At 43.6% G+C, this 19,401-nt stretch overlaps 1 protein-coding gene across 4 annotated transcripts in view; it reads left to right on the forward strand.

Annotated features, from left to right (window-relative positions):
• flna (filamin A, alpha (actin binding protein 280)) overlaps positions 1–19,401 on the forward strand; it is a 50,119-nt gene that overhangs the window by 17,139 nt on the left and 13,579 nt on the right. For all 4 annotated transcript variants that reach the window (XM_034591954.1, XM_034591951.1, XM_034591955.1 and 1 more), the window contains 27 exons: positions 2,707–2,958; positions 4,188–4,285; positions 5,585–5,732; positions 5,989–6,107; positions 6,200–6,277; positions 7,264–7,426; positions 7,588–7,788; positions 10,110–10,247; positions 10,834–10,960; positions 11,041–11,177; positions 11,301–11,497; positions 11,660–11,773; positions 11,939–12,082; positions 12,430–12,553; positions 12,967–13,127; positions 13,274–13,364; positions 14,096–14,265; positions 15,177–15,294; positions 15,762–15,874; positions 16,432–16,581; positions 16,704–17,022; positions 17,406–17,579; positions 17,687–17,849; positions 17,952–18,112; positions 18,540–18,707; positions 18,827–18,950; positions 19,183–19,339. In XM_034591954.1, coding sequence (XP_034447845.1) covers positions 2,707–2,958; positions 4,188–4,285; positions 5,585–5,732; positions 5,989–6,107; positions 6,200–6,277; positions 7,264–7,426; positions 7,588–7,788; positions 10,110–10,247; positions 10,834–10,960; positions 11,041–11,177; positions 11,301–11,497; positions 11,660–11,773; positions 11,939–12,082; positions 12,430–12,553; positions 12,967–13,127; positions 13,274–13,364; positions 14,096–14,265; positions 15,177–15,294; positions 15,762–15,874; positions 16,432–16,581; positions 16,704–17,022; positions 17,406–17,579; positions 17,687–17,849; positions 17,952–18,112; positions 18,540–18,707; positions 18,827–18,950; positions 19,183–19,339 — 4,109 coding nt within the window. The remainder of the gene's footprint in view (positions 1–2,706; positions 2,959–4,187; positions 4,286–5,584; positions 5,733–5,988; positions 6,108–6,199; positions 6,278–7,263; positions 7,427–7,587; positions 7,789–10,109; positions 10,248–10,833; positions 10,961–11,040; positions 11,178–11,300; positions 11,498–11,659; positions 11,774–11,938; positions 12,083–12,429; positions 12,554–12,966; positions 13,128–13,273; positions 13,365–14,095; positions 14,266–15,176; positions 15,295–15,761; positions 15,875–16,431; positions 16,582–16,703; positions 17,023–17,405; positions 17,580–17,686; positions 17,850–17,951; positions 18,113–18,539; positions 18,708–18,826; positions 18,951–19,182; positions 19,340–19,401) is intronic.

A 19,401-nucleotide genomic window follows, 5' to 3' on the forward strand; every position in this document is an offset into this window, starting at 1 on the left:
TAGTACAAATATAAATTTATAGCTGTCACTCATTTTTATCTGTGTTTTCAGGCAACATTTCTCTCTGGTTCCTCTCCCCTCCTCTCTTCTTCTTTCCATTTCTCCTTCACAATCAGATCTTCTGCTTCTTGCTTTCCATTTCCATGTCATTCCTGAGCAGACTGAGTTGCCACTCTGTCGCTATTCTGATGACCCAGCTCTCTCAAAGTTCCCATGGTGATGGGTTATCCAAACAGACCTGACCCCGCTTTATTTTATCACTATGCAGAGTGTATTTTTCCACTGGGAGCAGCTGATATATCATGTATAGCAGGGTGGGCAGCATGTGAGCACAACGCGAATTCAGAGGGATTGGCAGATGTACTTCTCAATGTAGGCAAAGAACTTCTCTATTTTATTACCATGCTGTGAGGTAAAGGCTGCATGTGTTCCTGACTGGCTTTGTTGTCTTGATCATGCATCATATTTCATCACCCCTTTTATGGTTTAGACCTCCATACTTTCTGACCCCAACCTCAAACTCTTGCTGCAGCTCGTGGCCAGAGAGCTTTCTGGGCCTCCTACTGCTGCAGTTAAATATTCAGCCTTTTCAGTAGCGCCAGCCCCCAACCGCAGCCCCAGTACTCTTATGCAAAAATACAGAAGAAAAAAAAAAACTTCAAGACCTTGCCTTGCTACTAATGATTATTCCAGTCTAGACGACAACAGCAAAGCAAATTGAGTTGACACCAATGTGAGTAGCACTGGAATCAGTCTAGCCTCAATTGTTCCCGTTTGTTTTTTTGGCTTCATTCTCTCGTTTTATTTCTGCAGCTCTTGTCAGAGCACTGAAAAGTCTGAAATCACAAAGAAACTGCCAACTGGACACAGCTGCTGTCAGAAGTAGGATTTACTTGCATGTCTCTATTAACGGCGCCCTAACACAACAGACACCCCCTTAACTATGTTCTCATCACCGTCCACTCTGAGACACAAAAACATACACTGCTCCACCCTTTCCTCAAGGCTGGACGTCGAGAAAGCAGCCCTCCTGATCAACTTCTCCTATTTCAGAATGTGTGTGCACGCTGTGGGTTTTATGTTGGGGTGTGTGTGTGTGTGTGTTATCTTCCTCATGCCCAGGCTAGCTTCTGGTTGCATCACTTTCTCCTCTGCAGTGGTGCATGTGGCTCTATCTGTACGCTGACGAATGACTCAGATGGAATTTAGACCAACCAGACGTATAACTAGATGTGCTATTGTGTCATTCTGTTCCAGTACTGGTGTGTTAAAATCCGTATAAACCTATGTAAATTAACTAATTATCCAAACTCTTTCCCCATAGCACAATTAGTGAGAATATAAAAAACTTTTTTGTGGCGGATGGTTGCTGTAATAAAATAAAAGCTATGTAGAACATTTTGAAATAGAGCCATTCAAATTTCTGCTCAGATGTGAACAGTATATCATGATTCATGCAGAAAAGTCCCTTCATCTCCCTCCTCCGATTACATCTCAGATGAAGAAAGTTGGTCCCATTTCTAAAGGTTCATATCCTTAATAGAGGATGTATTATTAAAGTAGAGATATTAAAGGCAAAGCAACAATGTTTTTTATCTTTGTGTAAATTAAGTTGCATTGGCAGAGTGAAGCAGTGCCACCATATTAATTTGGAGAAAGAGTTAGGTAATTCAGTGTCATCCATGTAGCTATGATTAGCCACGTAGCCCTTTCCTTTGAGATATAATCTAAAGCAATAAAGACCGGAGCAGTTCATCCAAGCTGAAGTTCAATTGTCAACATCGACTCCTAACAAAGGCTGCACTAAGATTAGACAGCACCAGTACAGCTGTTTTCAATCAGTCTTTAGGCTACATCCATAATACTACTTTTTTATTTGCATCAACTGTGCGACAGATACGCCTGGCGTCCAAACTACTCCAGAGTTTCTGAGCTGAAAAAATGGCGAAGTTTGGAAACACTGCTGGAGTCGTTTTAGTTTGAAAATTTCAGGGCAGCTTTTTAAGTCTGGATGGGCAGAAATGGAGACGTTTGGAAACGATGACGTAGACACTCACAACCTCTTGCTGATTGGATCTTTTTAGTCACAACGTAGCCATCGCTGATTCATCAGGCTCCTATCACATGACCCCCTTCCTGAAGAAAACAGGCCTTAACCTTTGCTACCAGTGTAGAACCCGCCATGGATAATCTATTACAAGCATTGCTGATCCTTTTGTCTTGCTAACAGCTGTTAGTTAAATTCTTCTTACATGAGTAGGAGAGCTAATATTTGAGCAATCTTTAAAAATTCCATTGTCCAGCGGGACGCACATGCCTTCCTGTTTAAACCGGCATAGACATGCCCAGTTTAAATGAGCGGCTACGTGATATGCTTTTTCAGGTGTGTTAATATGGATGTGGATTAAAACTGATACAAAGCGAAAATGGTCGTGTGGACAGGAATCGTTTTAGTACTACTAAATGTTTTCCTCTGAAATGTTTCTAATGCAGTGCTCTCCAATCTACCTTCTTTGTGTTCATTTTGAACTGACTATACCTCCCCTTTTCAATGCATGTAAAAGAAAAATCAGCCTCATTTAATTGTACTTTTTTTTTTTAACAGGACAAGGATCAGTCTGTCCTCTATGATCTGGATGGCAGATTTCTGTTTAGTCAGCATGGTAACATAAATCTAACCCTCCTCTCTTTTCCTCTGGGCTCCAGACTCTAAAGCCATCGTGGATGGGAACCTAAAGCTCATCCTGGGTCTGATCTGGACGTTGATCCTGCACTACTCCATCTCCATGCCCATGTGGGATGAGGATGAGGAAACAGAAAGCGGCAAGCAGAAGACACCTAAGCAGAGGCTGCTGGGATGGATCCAGAACAAACTGCCCGAGCTTCCCATCACCAACTTCAACAGAGACTGGCAGACTGGCCGGGCCCTGGGTGCCCTGGTTGACAGCTGTGCTCCAGGTGTGTGTGTGTGTGTGTGTGTGTGTGTGTGTGTGTGTGTGTGTGTGTGTGTGTGTGTGTGTGTGTGTGTGTGTGTGTGTGTGTGTGTGTGTGTGTTTGTGTGTGTTTGTGTGTGTGTGTGTGTGTGTGTGTGTGTGTGTGTGTGTGTGTGTGTGTGTGTGTGTGTGTGTGTGTGTGTGTGTGTGTGTGTGTGTGTGTGTTAGAGAACATCTTTGTGGTTCTGTCTTGCAGAAGATGGTGGGGACATGTTTTGTGTGTTTCAGCGGAGAAGATGTTTAGCTCACCAGTGATTGACAGCTGCAGATCTGAGGTCAGATCTGAGGTCAGATCTGAGGTCAGGTCAGGGAAAACATAAGAGGGTAGTTCTCATGTGTGGGAGAAAAGGCTGAGGGCAGAGCTGATTAAGAGCTGATCAGGAGGGTGAGGACTGAACTCCCCCTTTTCCAGTCCTGTTAAAGTAGGAGAGGAGAAGAGGAGACAGAGGCAAGGAGAGATGAAGGTGAGGCAAACGGGAGGTTTCTGTTTACATAGTCGGGATGTTTGGCATACCTGTGGATCACCATCAGCCTTGAGCCACAGATAAGGATTCAACTAAAGCAGTTGCATGTCTCCAGCCAGAGATTTCCCTGCGGTGTCCAAAAATAGCAGCGCACACACTTGAGTCAGTTTCGTATAAGTGAAAAAAACTAAAAACTGCTGACACAGACACATTGCCAGGATGTGTTTGTATGATAATCAATGACTATCACAACATGCAGTGGAGAAATTGAAGGGCAGACGTCTTGAGGAGCCTCAGGGACACAGACATGGCCTAACACCTACTTATTACTGCAGATTCACCTTCAAATGCAGATTAGACCTGTTTTTGAATTCTCCCTTTATCTGCTGAAGGTCGTCAATGCTGCAGCCTTGGCGCTAACACAGAGTCCATAATTACACAGAACCTCTCATTTTCTGTGTGTAGTGAAGTTCACGTTTACTAAATGTCTTGCATTTTTACCTAGCCTGACAAAAATAAGATTAGAAATATAACAGATTATCATCATACTGTGATTTTGATTTGCCTCAACTGTAATTTGTTATGTTTTTCCTTTTTCTCAGCTTCAAACACAAATTTCCCATCATTTTAAATCTCTTTATATTGTCATGCTTTCTTTGTACTTAAATGGTAGTTTTTTGTCCTGCTGCTCCCTGTAGTGAACCCAACCTGGCTCTTTTCTTTCCTGCAGGTCTGTGTCCTGACTGGGACCAGTGGGATCAGACCAAGCCAGTGGACAACGCCCGTGAGGCCATGCAGCAGGCCGATGACTGGCTGGGCATCCCACAGGTAAAACAGATTCCTTTACAGAGGGGCAAGAAATAAGAGTTAATAATATTCTTTGTACAAATATAAAGTTAAAGTCATGAGTAACACACTGGGGAATGCTGCTTAAATCTTACTTACACGTCTATAACCAAAGGCTTATGGCTAATGTTAACTAATGTTAGCAAACTTGAGATATTCAGTAGGCTGTATTGTTGTGTAACTGTGTGGTCTCAGGAAACCCTGGAGGGAAGTTGTACAAAACTTGGTATGAATGTTCTTTATTTAATGGTTAAAGAGTCAAAACACTTAGTATATACATATATACCTACTTTCAAAGACCTCTGATCAGGAGGGGGACCCCAAAAAACCCAGATCTGGACACCCCAACCTTTATTATTATTCAAAGGCAGTAAATAGTTGGGGACTATTTTTAAGATGCAGATTAATCCACATTTGGTATTGAATATATTAACATTATTTTTTACATTTTATATTATATATTAAATCCTGTTCATTTTCAATAAATTTGTTGACAATTAAAAATACAGAATATCACTTGCCCAAACTAGGGCACTGTGATTATCGCAGGTCAAAGTTTTCCAACTCCACGCAAAGCCACGCTGCGATTTGCCTCGCCACTGGAAGCGAATGTTTTATTCACCTGCTCGCTCGCACTGATTAGAAGTGATCGGAAGGCAAAGGTTAACTTGGATATCATGTAGAGAGAATAAAATAATTAAATAACTGTAACTAAAACACTTTCCATTCCCTGTAGTATTTGCTCAGAATAAAAGGTTAACCATTTGATAATGGAGTATTTAAACAGACTTTGCCAAATGTCGTGTTGCAGTGCTGGTTTGTGGGTTGCGTTGCTCCTGTGAATTTTTGACAGTGTTATGTTGGCATGATTGGCACATTGCTGGCAGCTGGCACAGCATAGCGTGCTGACAGTTGGGTCTGTGGTCTCCGCTGTTTCCGCCTGCAGCTCTGCTTCTGCTATGAAACTGGCTTTGTCCCTGTGCCTGCTGTTTGTGTGGGCTGTAAAAATCAGACAATGAGCTTGTCTGTACGAGCATGTGCCAGCTGCTTCGTGCGACTGAGTTTGCCACAGGTACTTTCTGAGCGGAGGTAGAGGTTGCATTGTGGTTCGATCACTAAATCACAACTCATCTCTGTAGATTTTGTGGGTAGATGTCTCCATGGCAACTATTCAAGCACAGTGCATCTGTGGCATCACTTCTTTTTCATTTGCAAATATGCAAACAAGGTAAAAACTACCCTTCAGGTTGGAAATAATTTCTCTTTTGCCATATCTTGTAGGTGATAACCCCCGAAGAGATCGTTGACCCCAATGTGGACGAGCATTCAGTCATGACCTACCTGTCCCAGTTCCCCAAGGGTAAACTGAAACCTGGTGCACCTCTCCGACCAAAACTCAACCCCAAAAAGGCCCGTGCCTATGGCCCAGGTACGCACGCACACACACACACACACACACGATAGTACAACTCAAGCGGTTGGATGCTGGCCATGAGAAGTAATTTCAGCTCATCCATTTACTGTAGCTTCTTCTGGCCTCTCAGACTTTAAGTTGGCATAGATGTTAAAAGTCATGAATGAAGTAGGCACCCACAGCCTCTTCTGTGTCAATCAATGATCACACACGATATATTCACAGGATATTTTTAATATCCCAACTCTCCGTCCCCCTCTGACGTCTGCAGGTGTTGAGCCTGTTGGTAACGTTGTGATGAAGAAAGCTGTGTTCACCGTGGAGACCATCAGTGCAGGAATGGGCGAGGTGCTGGTTTACGTGGAGGACCCTGCTGGACACAGAGAGGAGGTGGGACCATGGTAGCTTCATGGTGTTTGGTTCTCATGAGAAACTGTCCTCTCACTTTTTTGTTACTTATGGCATTATTGTTTATCCTGCAGGCTAAAGTGACAGCAAACAGTGATAAGAACCGCACCTACTCCATCTACTACATCCCTAAAGTTACAGGCATGCACAAGGTAAGATTATATTTAATGCTTAAGACTGACCTTACTTGATTGTCATATGACTCTAAAGACCCATTTATTCATCTATGTTGTATCGTCACCATAGGTCCAGCGTAGCTATGTACTTAACGCTATAGGCTAATGTGAACCCTAGATATATAACTAAACATCACAACAGCATACTGCAGCAACTGTGATTGGTCTGTATGGTATATTGTCGTCAACGAGTGATCAAAGCCAAGTTCAGGTCTGAATGCACCCAAATGCGGCCTGAGATCTGATTACTCAGACCACTTATGGAAATGGTGTGGGAAGCATGAATGTAACGTAAATGCGTCCTCAGCCAAAAAACAAGGAGCAACTACTCAGCTGACGTCGCTGACCCGCTACAGTTTCATAATAGACTAAGCATATTTTAAAGCTTCTCAGTGTCGATGCATTGATTTGTCTGTTGCCACCGACACATTATCAACACTGATCACCACATAAGGATAATACTTCAATTTATAAAATCTTTCTTCATAGCTACACATATTCGTTTATTCATTCAATCCCTCCTGACTCCACTCCCTCTCTTTCTCTATACCGCTTGCACCGAACACAAACATTGTTATCAGAAACATCTATAAACTCAAAACGGGTATAAACATCATTAGGTCTTCGCAAACACAAAGGAACATGATAATTTGGATGTAGAGCGAGGAACTGAGATCAGATCACAGTGGTCACTAGGGCTGTGACTGTAACAGCATTACCGCAATGTAATTCAATTGTTTGAAGTGCTCACACTGTGGGATAGAAACTCCATCGCCAACTATTGTTTTTGTTGTGTAGGCCTACTTGCAGAGAGACACTGACGCACATTAATGAGCACATACTGTATATAAACAGAGGCTTTAGGGGATGTGCGGTCTGTACTGTAATAGATTAAAGTCAGACCCTTCAATATACCTTTTAAGTGGGAGCTGAATTTTCACTCTCTCCTTTCTGCTTTGTAGGTGACTGTGCTGTTTGCAGGGCAGCACATCTCTAAGAGCCCCTTTGAGGTGGAGATTGGCATGGCTCAGGGAGACTCCAGCAAGGCTACGGCCCAGGGACCAGGCCTTGAGCCCGCAGGAAACATCGCCAACAAGTCCACCTACTTTGACGTCTACACCGCAGGTAAATAACAGGGACCATGTGAGGCAGGTATGGTTTCTCAACTACCATCAGGTTAGAAATGGAATCATCTTTTTGGGTGTGTTTTTAGCATTTTTTGACTTACAATCTAATTTACTTTTTACTCTTCTTGTGTCTAATCATTGGCACACCATCTCTCTCAGGTGCTGGTGTTGGCGAGGTGGAGGTGGTGATCATGGACCCTGCTGGCAAGAAGAACACAGCGACATGCACCATCGAGGACAAGGGCAACAGTAGTCACCGCTGCACCTACAAACCCACTCAGGAGGGACCGCACACCATCTATGTCACATTCGCTGGTGGTCAGATCAGCAAGAGTCCCTTCACAGTCAACGTGGGAGAGGGTAAGAGTTACAGATGTAATTCTTTTACAGTATTAGGCTATATCCACTCTTTGAAAATGCAAAAACTCTGCTACAGATATATCTGGCGTCCACACTACTCCACAGTGGAAGTTTGGAAATGCTGCTGACCCCATTTTAGTTTGAAAACTCTGGGTTGGTATTTTAGTCTGGAAGGGCAGAAACTGAGATGTTTGGAAATGATTACGTAGACACTCGACACCCAGAGCTGGCCCAATGCATAGGCAAACTAAGCAGCTGCTTAGGGCCCCTGTGGCCACGAGAGGGCCCCCAAAAGCCCTTGAAATGCCCCACACGAAAGATAATTTTTTTTAATGATATATTAAGTCACTGGCGGCAACCATACAAAAAACGCAACATTATGTTAACGGGCTGGCAAGTTAATACGACTGGTTTAATCAGTTCTTGCCACCGCTGACAGAGCTGGTGTCGCGTTCATGCTTACTGTAACGATAAGCAGTTACGCACTGTGCATAGTGTTAGACAGTCGATGAGGGGCAGACTGTGATGATAATTGAGACTGAGATGTGCATTTTCTGGTGTGTTAAAATGGACGTTTTAACACACAGAGCCAAAATGCTGGTGTGGAGCATACAGTGTCGCTACTAAATGTTTTTCCTTGTAAATGTTACATGAGATTGTGAGTATTTGCTCACTCTGCTGTTTCTTCAGTTGTGTCTATTGCTTTGCCCTCTCTTCATGCCTCTCTACTGGATGTTGTGTCCTCTCTCCTCCCCTCCCTCCTTCCCTTCTTCTCTTCAATAGAGGCCTGCTGGTATCTGTCCTCTTTATGGAACAGCCTCTTCCTTCTGCTGTCATTTCCTGTTTCCTGGGATCTCTCTTGGGTACCCTGTGTGTGTGTGTGTGTGTGTGTGTGTGTGTGTGTGTGTGTGTGTGTGTGTGTGTGTGTGTGTGTGTGTGTGTGTGTGTGTGTGTGTGTGTGTGTGTGTGTGTGTGTGTGTGTGTGTGTGTGTGTGTGTGTGTGTGTGTGTGTGTGTGTGTGTGTGTGTGTGTGTGTGTGTGTGTGTGTGTGTGTAGATATTTCACCACCTCATCCTTTGCTCTGTATGGGTGTTTTTGTGAAATTGCATGTCTTTACTTGCGACTCGTTTCCCTGTGTAGACTTGCTTTTTTTATGTGTGTGTCATCTGCCTGTAAAGCTCTAAACTCAAAATGACTCAATCATCCCCATTGCTATGTTTCCTTATTAGGAAATTTCAGCATGAGGAAATAATCTACTAGGACATTCACCAACATATGCTCACATTTAAATGGAAGAACACCACCATCAAGCTGTTTGTGTTTGTATTTGCCGAGGAAACGAGTGCCTCAGTTCTTCCAGCTCAGTTGTGGTATTAAGTTTACACAGTGACACAATCCTCAAAGAATTGTGTTTGTATTGCATGACCAGCATTGTTTAAAATATGGCTTTTGGCACAACATGGTTCATATTTTCTTGAACTGAGCTTTTCTGAGGGATAGAACACAAATTAAAGTTGCATTGGGTGTGTCCAACCCAGACAAAAGCACAGAATGCTTAAAAAACAAGAAAGAAGAAACACTGGGATATGGATGATATCAAAGTAGTGTACCATTTTCTGAGGCTTCATTTAAAGTTACAACTAATGCCTATATTCATGGTTAATAAATAATTTCGAATGTACTTCATCTATTATAAATATACCATTAGTAAGAACATGTTAACATTAGAAGTAATCCTTATTATTAATATTTTTAATGAATGTTCATTGGTTGTAGAGGATTTGCCAAGTATACAGACCTACACACATGCTTGCTGATGTGAAAATAGACCCTACAATAAAATATCATTGACTCTTTTTGCCAAGTAGTCCACTCCCTGGAAAATATCTTGTGCCCCTTTGGATAGCCTGTGTTCCTGCGGGACTTCCTTTGCTTCCTGCAGGGTGTCTAGCTGTGACTCAGCAGCTACCATTTTATACACTTTTAATGAGGCGATAAGAAGGATACTCCACTTCCTGTGTGGAGATAAAGGCTCACTTCCTCCACTGTGGTCTACGATTTCACTCTGTAGACTAAGATGGATGGATAAGAGGCACAGACGGGTGTGCAGGGTAGGCAGAAGACAGTTGAAAAGCACCAAAAGCTTTCCAGTAACCCTTCACTGTGATGGACGTACCATTTGGATTCGGATGGAAAAAGTTTTGGTTTCATATCATTCATCCTGCACCTCATTCCTCCGCTCCCCACTGAAACCACCACTCAACTCTCTTGTGGTCATAATGTTGGAGTAATGCTGTTTCTCCCTCTCTCTCTCGCATCAGCATGTAACCCCAGCCTCTGCAAAGCTAAGGGCCGTGGTCTGCAGCCGAAGGGTCTGAGGGTGAAGGAGACTGCAGACTTTAAGGTTTACACCAAAGGAGCCGGCACCGGGGAGCTCAAGGTCACCATCAAGGGCCCGAGTGAGTTACGCAGCACACACCAGTGTCTTTTTTTTTTTTATCTTCTCCATCTGAGGTAACATAACATTAGGCAAAATCTCAAAGACAGTAAGTAGATTTGAAACCAAAATGGGATAATTACTTTAGAATTAATTCTTTCCCATTAATGCTACACATATGCTCCCATGATGGAAATTTAGGAGCACAGAAAGACCTTTAGAGGCACAATGAAAACTATTCAAATATTGTACAAAATGTTATTGATCCCACAGACAGTCAGAATCAGGGAGTCAAGAAAATAAAAAAGGCAATAGAATAAAAAATTTAAATTAAATAGAAATACAGAATATGTACTTAATATACATCTTTCACTACGGAAATATAGTTTTGTAAAGAAATGTACTTGAATAAAGTGCCATGGCACAGGATGGTAGGATAGACGTATCCATATAAATGCATATATCGACTGTTTATGTGTATATAAGCAGCTATGTACATATAAATATATATATATACGTTTCTTCAAAGAATTGCTTCATCTAGGTTAAAGCTACATACAAATAGTTATCAACCCATGTGATACCAATGTGCATCACTGTGTTTACAGAGGGTCTGGAGGAGCCGTGTAAAAGGAAAGATCTCGGAGATGGTGTGTATGAATTTGATTATTACCCCACCACATCTGGAACATACACCATCACCATCACCTGGGGAGGACAGCACATCCCCCGCAGGTACACACTCACTCATGTCTAACAAATACCACAGGTGGAGTGTATCTGTCATTGTAGCTCAATGCTCTCTGCTCTGTTAGTCCCATTGAGGTCAAGATTGGTGCAGAGGCCGGCCAGCAGAAGGTGAGGGCCTGGGGTCCAGGACTGGAGTCCGGTATTGTTGGCAAATCTGCCGACTTTGTCGTGGAAGCTGTTGGAGACAACGTTGGAACACTGGGTAAGTATCTCCGCAGGAGAGATGACAGAGATAACACAAGTATTTGTACAAATCCAACGTTTAATGTTCAGTAACGCACTGAAAGGCTCTTGTAAGCCATTTTTGTTTATTTTCCATGTGCAGGTTTCTCTGTGGAAGGTCCATCTCAGGCCAAAATTGAATGTGACGACAAGGGAGATGGATCCTGTGACGTGCGCTACTGGCCCACAGAGTCTGGAGAGTACGCTGTGCATGTGCTCTGCAACAACGAAGACATCCAGCACTCTCCCTTCATGGCTGAGATCGTCAACCCACCAGGCAAAGACTTCTACCCTGACAAGGTTTGCCCACAGACACATGCAGTCTGTATATCATGCAGCTGCTGAACAGACAAAGTTTTAACTGATACTAGTTTTAACATTTTTTATATTTAAATAATCTTTATTACAGCTCTCAAAATCTAGAAGATTATTTCTAAAGCAACATGAATGTGTTTATTCCAGGTTAAGGCCTTTGGTCCAGGCCTTCAGAGCAGTGGCTTGGCTGTAGGAAAGCCCACAGAGTTCACAGTCGATGCCAAGCAGGGAGGAAAAGCTCCTCTGAAGATTGTGGCTCAGGTAGTTTCTGTGTGTATCAGTATATGATCAGAAATGTACTGCATGTGTAGTATAATCTGTTTCCTCTTGGACATATGTCTTTATATTTTACACACCTTGATGCTGTAGATCTGTTCCACGTAAGTGTTTTATCAGTGTTAACTCTTGTTTTCCACATATGCACAGGATGGTGAAGGTGCTCCTATGGATGTCCAGGTTAAAGATAATGGCAATGGCACATACAACTGCACCTACACCCCACGTAAGCCCGTAAAACACACGGTCATGGTCTCCTGGGGAGGAGTCAACATACCTGACAGCCCATTCAGGGTGAGCGCACGCAGACACACACACACACACACTTATCTCTCTGTAGTTGTGAGGACACTCATTGACATATTGCATTCCCTAGCCGCTAACCTAAACCTAATTCTAACCCCAAAACCAAGTCTGAATCCTCAAACAACCCTTTGAATGTGTGAGGACCAGTCAAATTGTCCTCACAAGACACACACACACACACACACACACACACACACACACACACACACACACACACACACACACACACACACACACACACACACAGTTGTTCTTCCTTGCATTGACACTAAGATCATCAATAAGATCAGAAAAGTTTCTTTAGTTATTAAATTGTTTGTTTTTCGTCACCACAGATGAACATCGGAGCAGGCTGTCATCCAAACAAGGTGAAGGTGTCAGGACCTGGTGTGGCCAAGACCGGCCTCAAGGCCTTTGAGCCCACGTACTTCACTGTGGACTGCGCAGAGGCTGGTCAAGGTACAGCCACATAAAACAGTAGCATCCTTAATAACTGGTGTTACAGCTCAACTCTTCAGTTTTGGTTTTCCAGGCTGCAGTGTTCTGATAACTCCTTTGTACACTACAGAGGAGAGTCTCTCACAGCAAATAAGAGATTAAAACAGAGCTGACAGAAGAGTGAATATGGAGCTTTCTTCATCATCTGTTAATGTCTTTGCTGTAACTGATTCCTCTGCCTCCAAGTGGCCAAAAAGTGGCCAAAAAGAATTAATGCAGCAGACACCAATTTTCTCTTTATAGGGGCTTAATTTTTTTCCCCCTACGCTTTACTCGTAGAGAAGTTTAGACGTGAGTGATAAAATGGCTGCAGTGGACGGCTCAGTTCATCTACTGAAATGATGAATGTGTTATGATGACTTTCGTCTCCTCAGGTGACATCAGCATCGGAATCAAGTGCGCCCCCGGAGTGGTGGGACCTGCAGAGGCTGACATCGACTTTGACATCATTCGGAATGACAACGACACATTCACAGTCAAATACACTCCCCCTGGAGCAGGCAGCTACACCATCATGGTTCTGTTTGCAGACCAGGTGAGTTTCAATCATGCATTCTGGTTGGATGTGCATGTGAAGGGTCTAGGTCTGAAGACTTTATTTAGTAATAAATCAAATCAAATTATAAAATTATCTGTAAAAATGTGTTTGAATGCAGCATGTTTGTTATGTTTGTTGTCCAGGCTATACCAATGACACCCATCAGGGTCAAAGTGGATCCTTCTCATGATGCCAGCAAAGTCAAGGCAGAGGGACCAGGACTCAGCCGCAGTGGTAAGAACACCAGTTCACCAGGTTGTTGAGTGTGACATATACTTATTTAAATCAGTTTCTTCTTTTATCCATTGTCTGTTAAGCTTTGGTGGTGATTATGGCTCATTTCACTTCCTAGTTTTTCTGTTTATTGTAATCAAACCTGTAGGAAACCAAAAGAGCCTATTTCCTGTGAGACGGAGAATTTTCCAGAATTATTTAACTGGCATTGGATTCTTAAAACAATGAGTAGCTGGAGTGTGAGAAGTGGAAATTGATGTAAAAATGCTGTGATATATTACCTATTTTTCATTCAGATAACTGACTGTGTATAAAGATGGACGGTGCGTCTCCACATTCTGCCACTGTACAAAAGTGAAAATATCACAGATAAAGGCGCTGTCATCTTGAGCTGGTGACATCATCTGGAGCCTACACAGTAGTGGGTCAAGCAGTGGTATCGATATCGTGCGCATAAACCTGCAGGGAACAACCGCAAACAAATTGAAACTAAACTCATAAGGAGCATGAACACTGGAACAAACAGTGTGATTCGAACCATCTATGAGAGAAACAATCTTACGGTATCTTAGATTTTTGGGGTTTGGTCCGTGATCTATACTGAAGCCAATCAAAAGGGGGCAGTCAAGATGCATTTGGCTTCACTTTTGGGAGCTGTCATGTCGTCCATCTTTATTTACAGTCACTGGGTCAGACTCGCACTAACTGAATGAATGGCCTCTCTCTCTCAGGGATTGAATTAAACAAGCCCACTCACTTCACTGTGAGCACTAAAGGAGCAGGAAAGGCGAACCTGGACTGCAACTTCAGCGGCCCGACCAAAGGAGAAGCCGTTAAGGACTTTGAAATCATCAACAACCATGACAACACACACACTGTGAAATACACACCTGTGCAGCAGGTAAGATACCAACCATCGTGGTGAAGATCCAGTCTCTCTCCAGCTTCCCTCTGAGTCTCTCTACACATATTCAAGGAAAAGTTTGTTATTGTGGGAAAAAACATTTATTATCCAATACCACTCATGTCATTGTGCAAAGTAAAATGGCCGTTCTCTTAGACTACATCCACATTACTACGTTGTCATTTGAAAACTCATCAACTCTGCTATGGATACACCTGCTGTCCACACTACTCTGGCGTTTTAGAGCCGCTAAAATGGAGAAGTTTGGAAAAAATGGCGCAGACACTCACAACCTCTTGCTGATTAGGTCTTTTCGGTCACAACGTAACCATGGATCAGGCTAGTATCACATGACCCCCTTACGCAAAAAAATCGCAACATGTATAATCAATTACAAGTGTTGCTGTTGTCTTAAGTCAAATTAGTGCAGTTAAATTCTGCATTTTACAACTGATTACATGTGTAGGAGAAGATATGTTATTAGAGCAATCTGCGACAATTCTGCAACTAACAACCAAATGCTTCCTGTTTACGCACGTGCATGTCCAGTGTAAGTGAATGGGCACATAATAGGTGTTCAGGCGTGTTAGTATGGTGCAGGATTAAAACTGATAAGAGCCAAAAAGCTTTTGTGGACCGAAATCGTTTAGTGTGAAAATGGCGTCTACATGAAAATGTAGTAGTATGGATGTAGCCCTCTACTAGTTTATCACTCGGTAGTTAATGAGGATACAGTATCGATGTACAAATCCAGTGAACAGGCAGATTTTCCAAAATGGGAATATTGGTTATATTAGTTATATATTATTTTATATAGTAAGTCAAAGCTGCGTCATTCTTTCCACCATTACCTACTTCATAATCTGTGTGGTCACATGTGTGCATCTCTGCTCCCCTTCCTGCCCCAGGGTCCTCTGGGAGTTGCTGTGACCTACGGGGGAGATCACATCCCCAAGAGCCCCTTTAACGTTGGTGTGGCACCCACACTGGACCTCAGCAAGATCAGCATCACAGGGCTCGGAGACAGTACGTTCTCTCCTGTCATTGTTCTTGCTCCTCCACCCCATACAATTTCAGTTTTCACATGAAGCAGGATTTCATGTTTAACACTAACAACTCAAGCTGAATGGTGTTTCTGTTGCTCAGTTTTTTAGTTTGTCAGGGATACAGAGTTAGAATTCTCTCAACCTATAGATTTTCTCCTGTTTGTATGGAAGCCCGTTTCTCTTAGTGGTAGAAAGTAGTATCCCAGGCTAAGTCAAAAAGTTTTCCTAGAATTTCATCATTCACCCCATGATTTTGGTAAAAAATCTGGCATTATACCTCAGTAGTCTGACTCACTAAGTGAATAATTTGATCATCAAAAAACATTTTTTTATCTTTTTGTGGTTTCACAACTGTCAGTCATATAATCATATAGAATAGTCTTTTTCCAGCTGGATCAGGAGTGTTGGTGTGTTTTCAAATCTTCTGCATTCTGTGTGTCCCCATAGAGATGACTGTTGGCAAAGACAAGGAAGTCACTGTCAAATCGAAGGGTGCTGGGGGTCAGGGAAAGGTCGCCGCCAAGGTGACTGGACCGTTAGGAAAACCAGTCGCCAGCAAGGTATGACACATAATTGTGATTTGAAAACAAGGCCCAATCCCATTTCACCCCTTGGCCCTACCCCTTGTTTCCGAGGGTTATCTTGTCCCTTGAAACGGAGTCACAAGGGTAGTGGTTGAAATCGTCCCCTACGAATTGGGACAGCCCTTCAAGAAGCCGTTATCATCAGTAGTCGGCGCGAAAAACCGACATGTCATCAGTAGTTGTTGATGTAAATAGTCGAGACAGTTGAGACATGACATTATGGGGAAAAAACAGGATTATCATGCATAAAAAAGATTGCTAGCATGCTGATGCTAGTATGCTAAAGCTAGCACGCCCGCGATCTTTTTTCGCGGGCGTGCTAGCCCTTACCCTTGTCCCTACCCCTCTGTCCAAACAGGTATTGGGACAGCCTACCCCTACATGTGAACGCGCAAAACGAAGGGGAAGGGCCAAGGGGTGAAATGGGATTGGGCCCAAGTTTTCAGAATTTTGGTGTTGAAGATTGAGATAAGACTATATATTTTGTGTAAGGTTGTTAATTATAGAAATCCTGCTCATACTTCTTGTTCCAGGTTGAGCCCGGGTTGAGCCCAGAGACCAGTCAGGTTAAGTTCATCCCCCGGGAGGCGGGGCCATACCAGGTTGAACTGACTTATGATGGTATTCCGATTCCTGGATCTCCCTTCACTCCCACAGCATACCCGTCCACAGACCCCTCCAAGGTCAGTGCCTGTTACTGACATACTGACAGGCTCTGTTACGCATTCCATAGTGTGTATGAAAATAATGTAAAACTGGAAAGCTGAAGTAATTTTGTAGCTGACACAGTCACCTTTCTTCTCAGGTACGCTGCTCTGGCCCAGGTTTAGAGCGCGCCAAGGTCGGAGAAACAGGGGAGTTCATTGTGGATTGTACCAACGCTGGCCCCGCTGAGCTGACCATCGAGATCATCTCAGACAGCGGCACCGAGGCCGAGGTTCACATCCAGGACAACGGAGACGGGACCTACACCATCACCTACATCCCTCTCTACCCAGGCTCGTACACTCTCACCATCCGCTACGGTGGCCAGGATGTGCCCAACTTCCCCGCTCGCCTCAACGTGGAGCCTGCGGTTGACGCCAGTGGAGTCCGTGTGTTTGGACCAGGAGTGGAGGGCAAAGGTAAGATAAGCTGCTGCAGAAGATTGAAATACTCTACACGTGGTTTGATGTGCATCTTAAATATTGTTTTGTTCACTATATTTTCTGTATTAAAGATGATGTATTTACATTCTGTAAATTTGTCATCCTTATTATGTTCTAATTATTTTCTTGTTTTCTAGACAAAATGTTTTGACTTTATATTGAGGACCCCAATGTGCTTATTTCTCCTTTGTATATCCATTTGTACTGCAAAATAGCCGACGAATAGACGTCATGTTACCTTTTATAAAGTAATTCCAGGGGGCACCACATGTTTGAAAACTGGTTGTAAAAACAAAGAGTGCTCTCTTAATATTATATAAGCCTCTATCAGACAGATGTTTCTTGTCCTATGATTTCAGGTGTTTTCCGTGAGGCGACCACAGACTTCACTGTGGATGCTCGTGCTCTCACACAGGCTGGAGGCGACCACATCAAAACGCTCATCAGCAACCCGTCTGGCAGCCGCACGGACGCCCTGATCACAGACCTCAGGGACGGTACCTACAACGTGGAGTACACTCCCTATGAGGAGGGTGAGTATGGATGTCATAATTTGTGCAGACTTTGTGGGTTCATCGTTGGATTTTCTGCAACTTGAGCGTGTCACTGTCTTGATATTTTGTGTGTGTGTTTGTTTCAGGCCCACACAGTGTGGAGGTTTGCTATGCCGGCTCTCCAGTGCCCAAGAGTCCGTTCCGTGTTGCCGTCACTGAAGGCTGCGACCCAGCTCGTGTTCGCGTGCACGGTCCTGGCCTGAAAGGCGGCATCACCAATAAGCCCAACAAGTTCACAGTCGAGACCCGGTAAGTGAAGTGAGACCCAACACTGACTTGGAAGAGTTCAAGATGGAAAATGTCACCGATGTTTTACCTGCTCACATTTTTTATGTCAACTTCCCTCTGCAGGGGAGCAGGTACTGGTGGTCTTGGTCTAGCGATGGAGGGTCCATCTGAGGCAAAGATGTCCTGCACCGATAACAAGGATGGCAGCTGCAGTGTTGAGTACATCCCATACGAGCCTGGCACATACAACCTCAACGTCACCTACGGAGGACAGCCAATCAAAGGTACTGTCACAGCTGGCTAAAATATTCAGTGTCCAAATCACCCACTCACTCACTACCCCCTACTCACTGTATAGTGACTTCTATGTAGAGGACTATATAGTGAGCTAATCAGCAAGAGAAAAAACGCTTTAGGACACTACTCATTTTCTTTCTGACACAGGATTATGACATACAACAAGAACAACGTTGGCCTGTGGAAACATTTTAAATGTTTATTTTACACTCTAGTATAGACCTGTCTGTCTTTATCGTCATGATAATTTTGATATCTTTGATAAGAATAACAAGGAGCAGAATCACCAGAGAGAGAAGGCTGTCCTCTATATAGTTGACTATATAGTGATTAGTTGGTGATTTCATTCTATATAGTATGTTAGTAAAATTTTAAAAAACACTTTCTAACTTTGCTGATGTGTTGTCTGCACAGGTAGCCCATTCTCTGTGCCAGTCAGTGACACAGTGGACAGTACCAAGGTGAAATGCCAGGGTCCAGGCCTGGGCAACAACGTCAGGGCCAACATTCCTCAGGCATTCACAGTGGACGCTTCCAAAGCTGGAGTGGCCCCACTGCAGGTCCGTGTGCAAGGACCAAAAGGTAAGTGTGTGTTCTAATGTATTTTTTTTAATGTGTTGTCACATACGTGTTGTCACACACGAAAAAAGAGTTAAGCGAATTAAGCACTAACCTTCTGTCTGTTTCTGTGTGCGTGGTAGGTGTGGTGGAGCCTGTGGAAGTGGTGGATAATGGTGACCAGACCCACACAGTCAACTATGTTCCCACCAGAGAGGGACCCTATTCCATTAATGTATTATATGCTGATGAGGAGATCCCACGCAGGTAACACACACACACACACACACACACACACACACACACACACACACACACACACACACACACACACACACACACACACACACACACACACACACACACACACCTTCATGTACACACCTTCATGTACATTCAAGATTTTCAAATCTAAATGTTTTCATTCCTCTTCAGTTTTCATGTTTGTGTTCAACCAGTCTCTCCTCTTGTCCCCTAAACCCCCCCACTCCACCATCAGCCCCTACAAGGTGAAGGTGCTGCCCACCCACGATGCCAGTAAGGTGCGTGCCAGCGGGCCCGGCCTCAACACCACCGGGGTGCCCGCCTCTCTGCCCGTCGAGTTCACCATTGATGCCAAAGACGCAGGCGAGGGACTGCTGGCAGTACAGATCACCGTGAGCTCTCACACATCATGCACATATGAAAATGAAAATGTAATATTTTGATAGCTATTCTC

The sequence above is a fragment of the Hippoglossus hippoglossus genome, chromosome 7, assembly GCF_009819705.1.
Source record: "Hippoglossus hippoglossus isolate fHipHip1 chromosome 7, fHipHip1.pri, whole genome shotgun sequence".
NCBI classification, from domain to species: domain Eukaryota; kingdom Metazoa; phylum Chordata; class Actinopteri; order Pleuronectiformes; family Pleuronectidae; genus Hippoglossus; species Hippoglossus hippoglossus.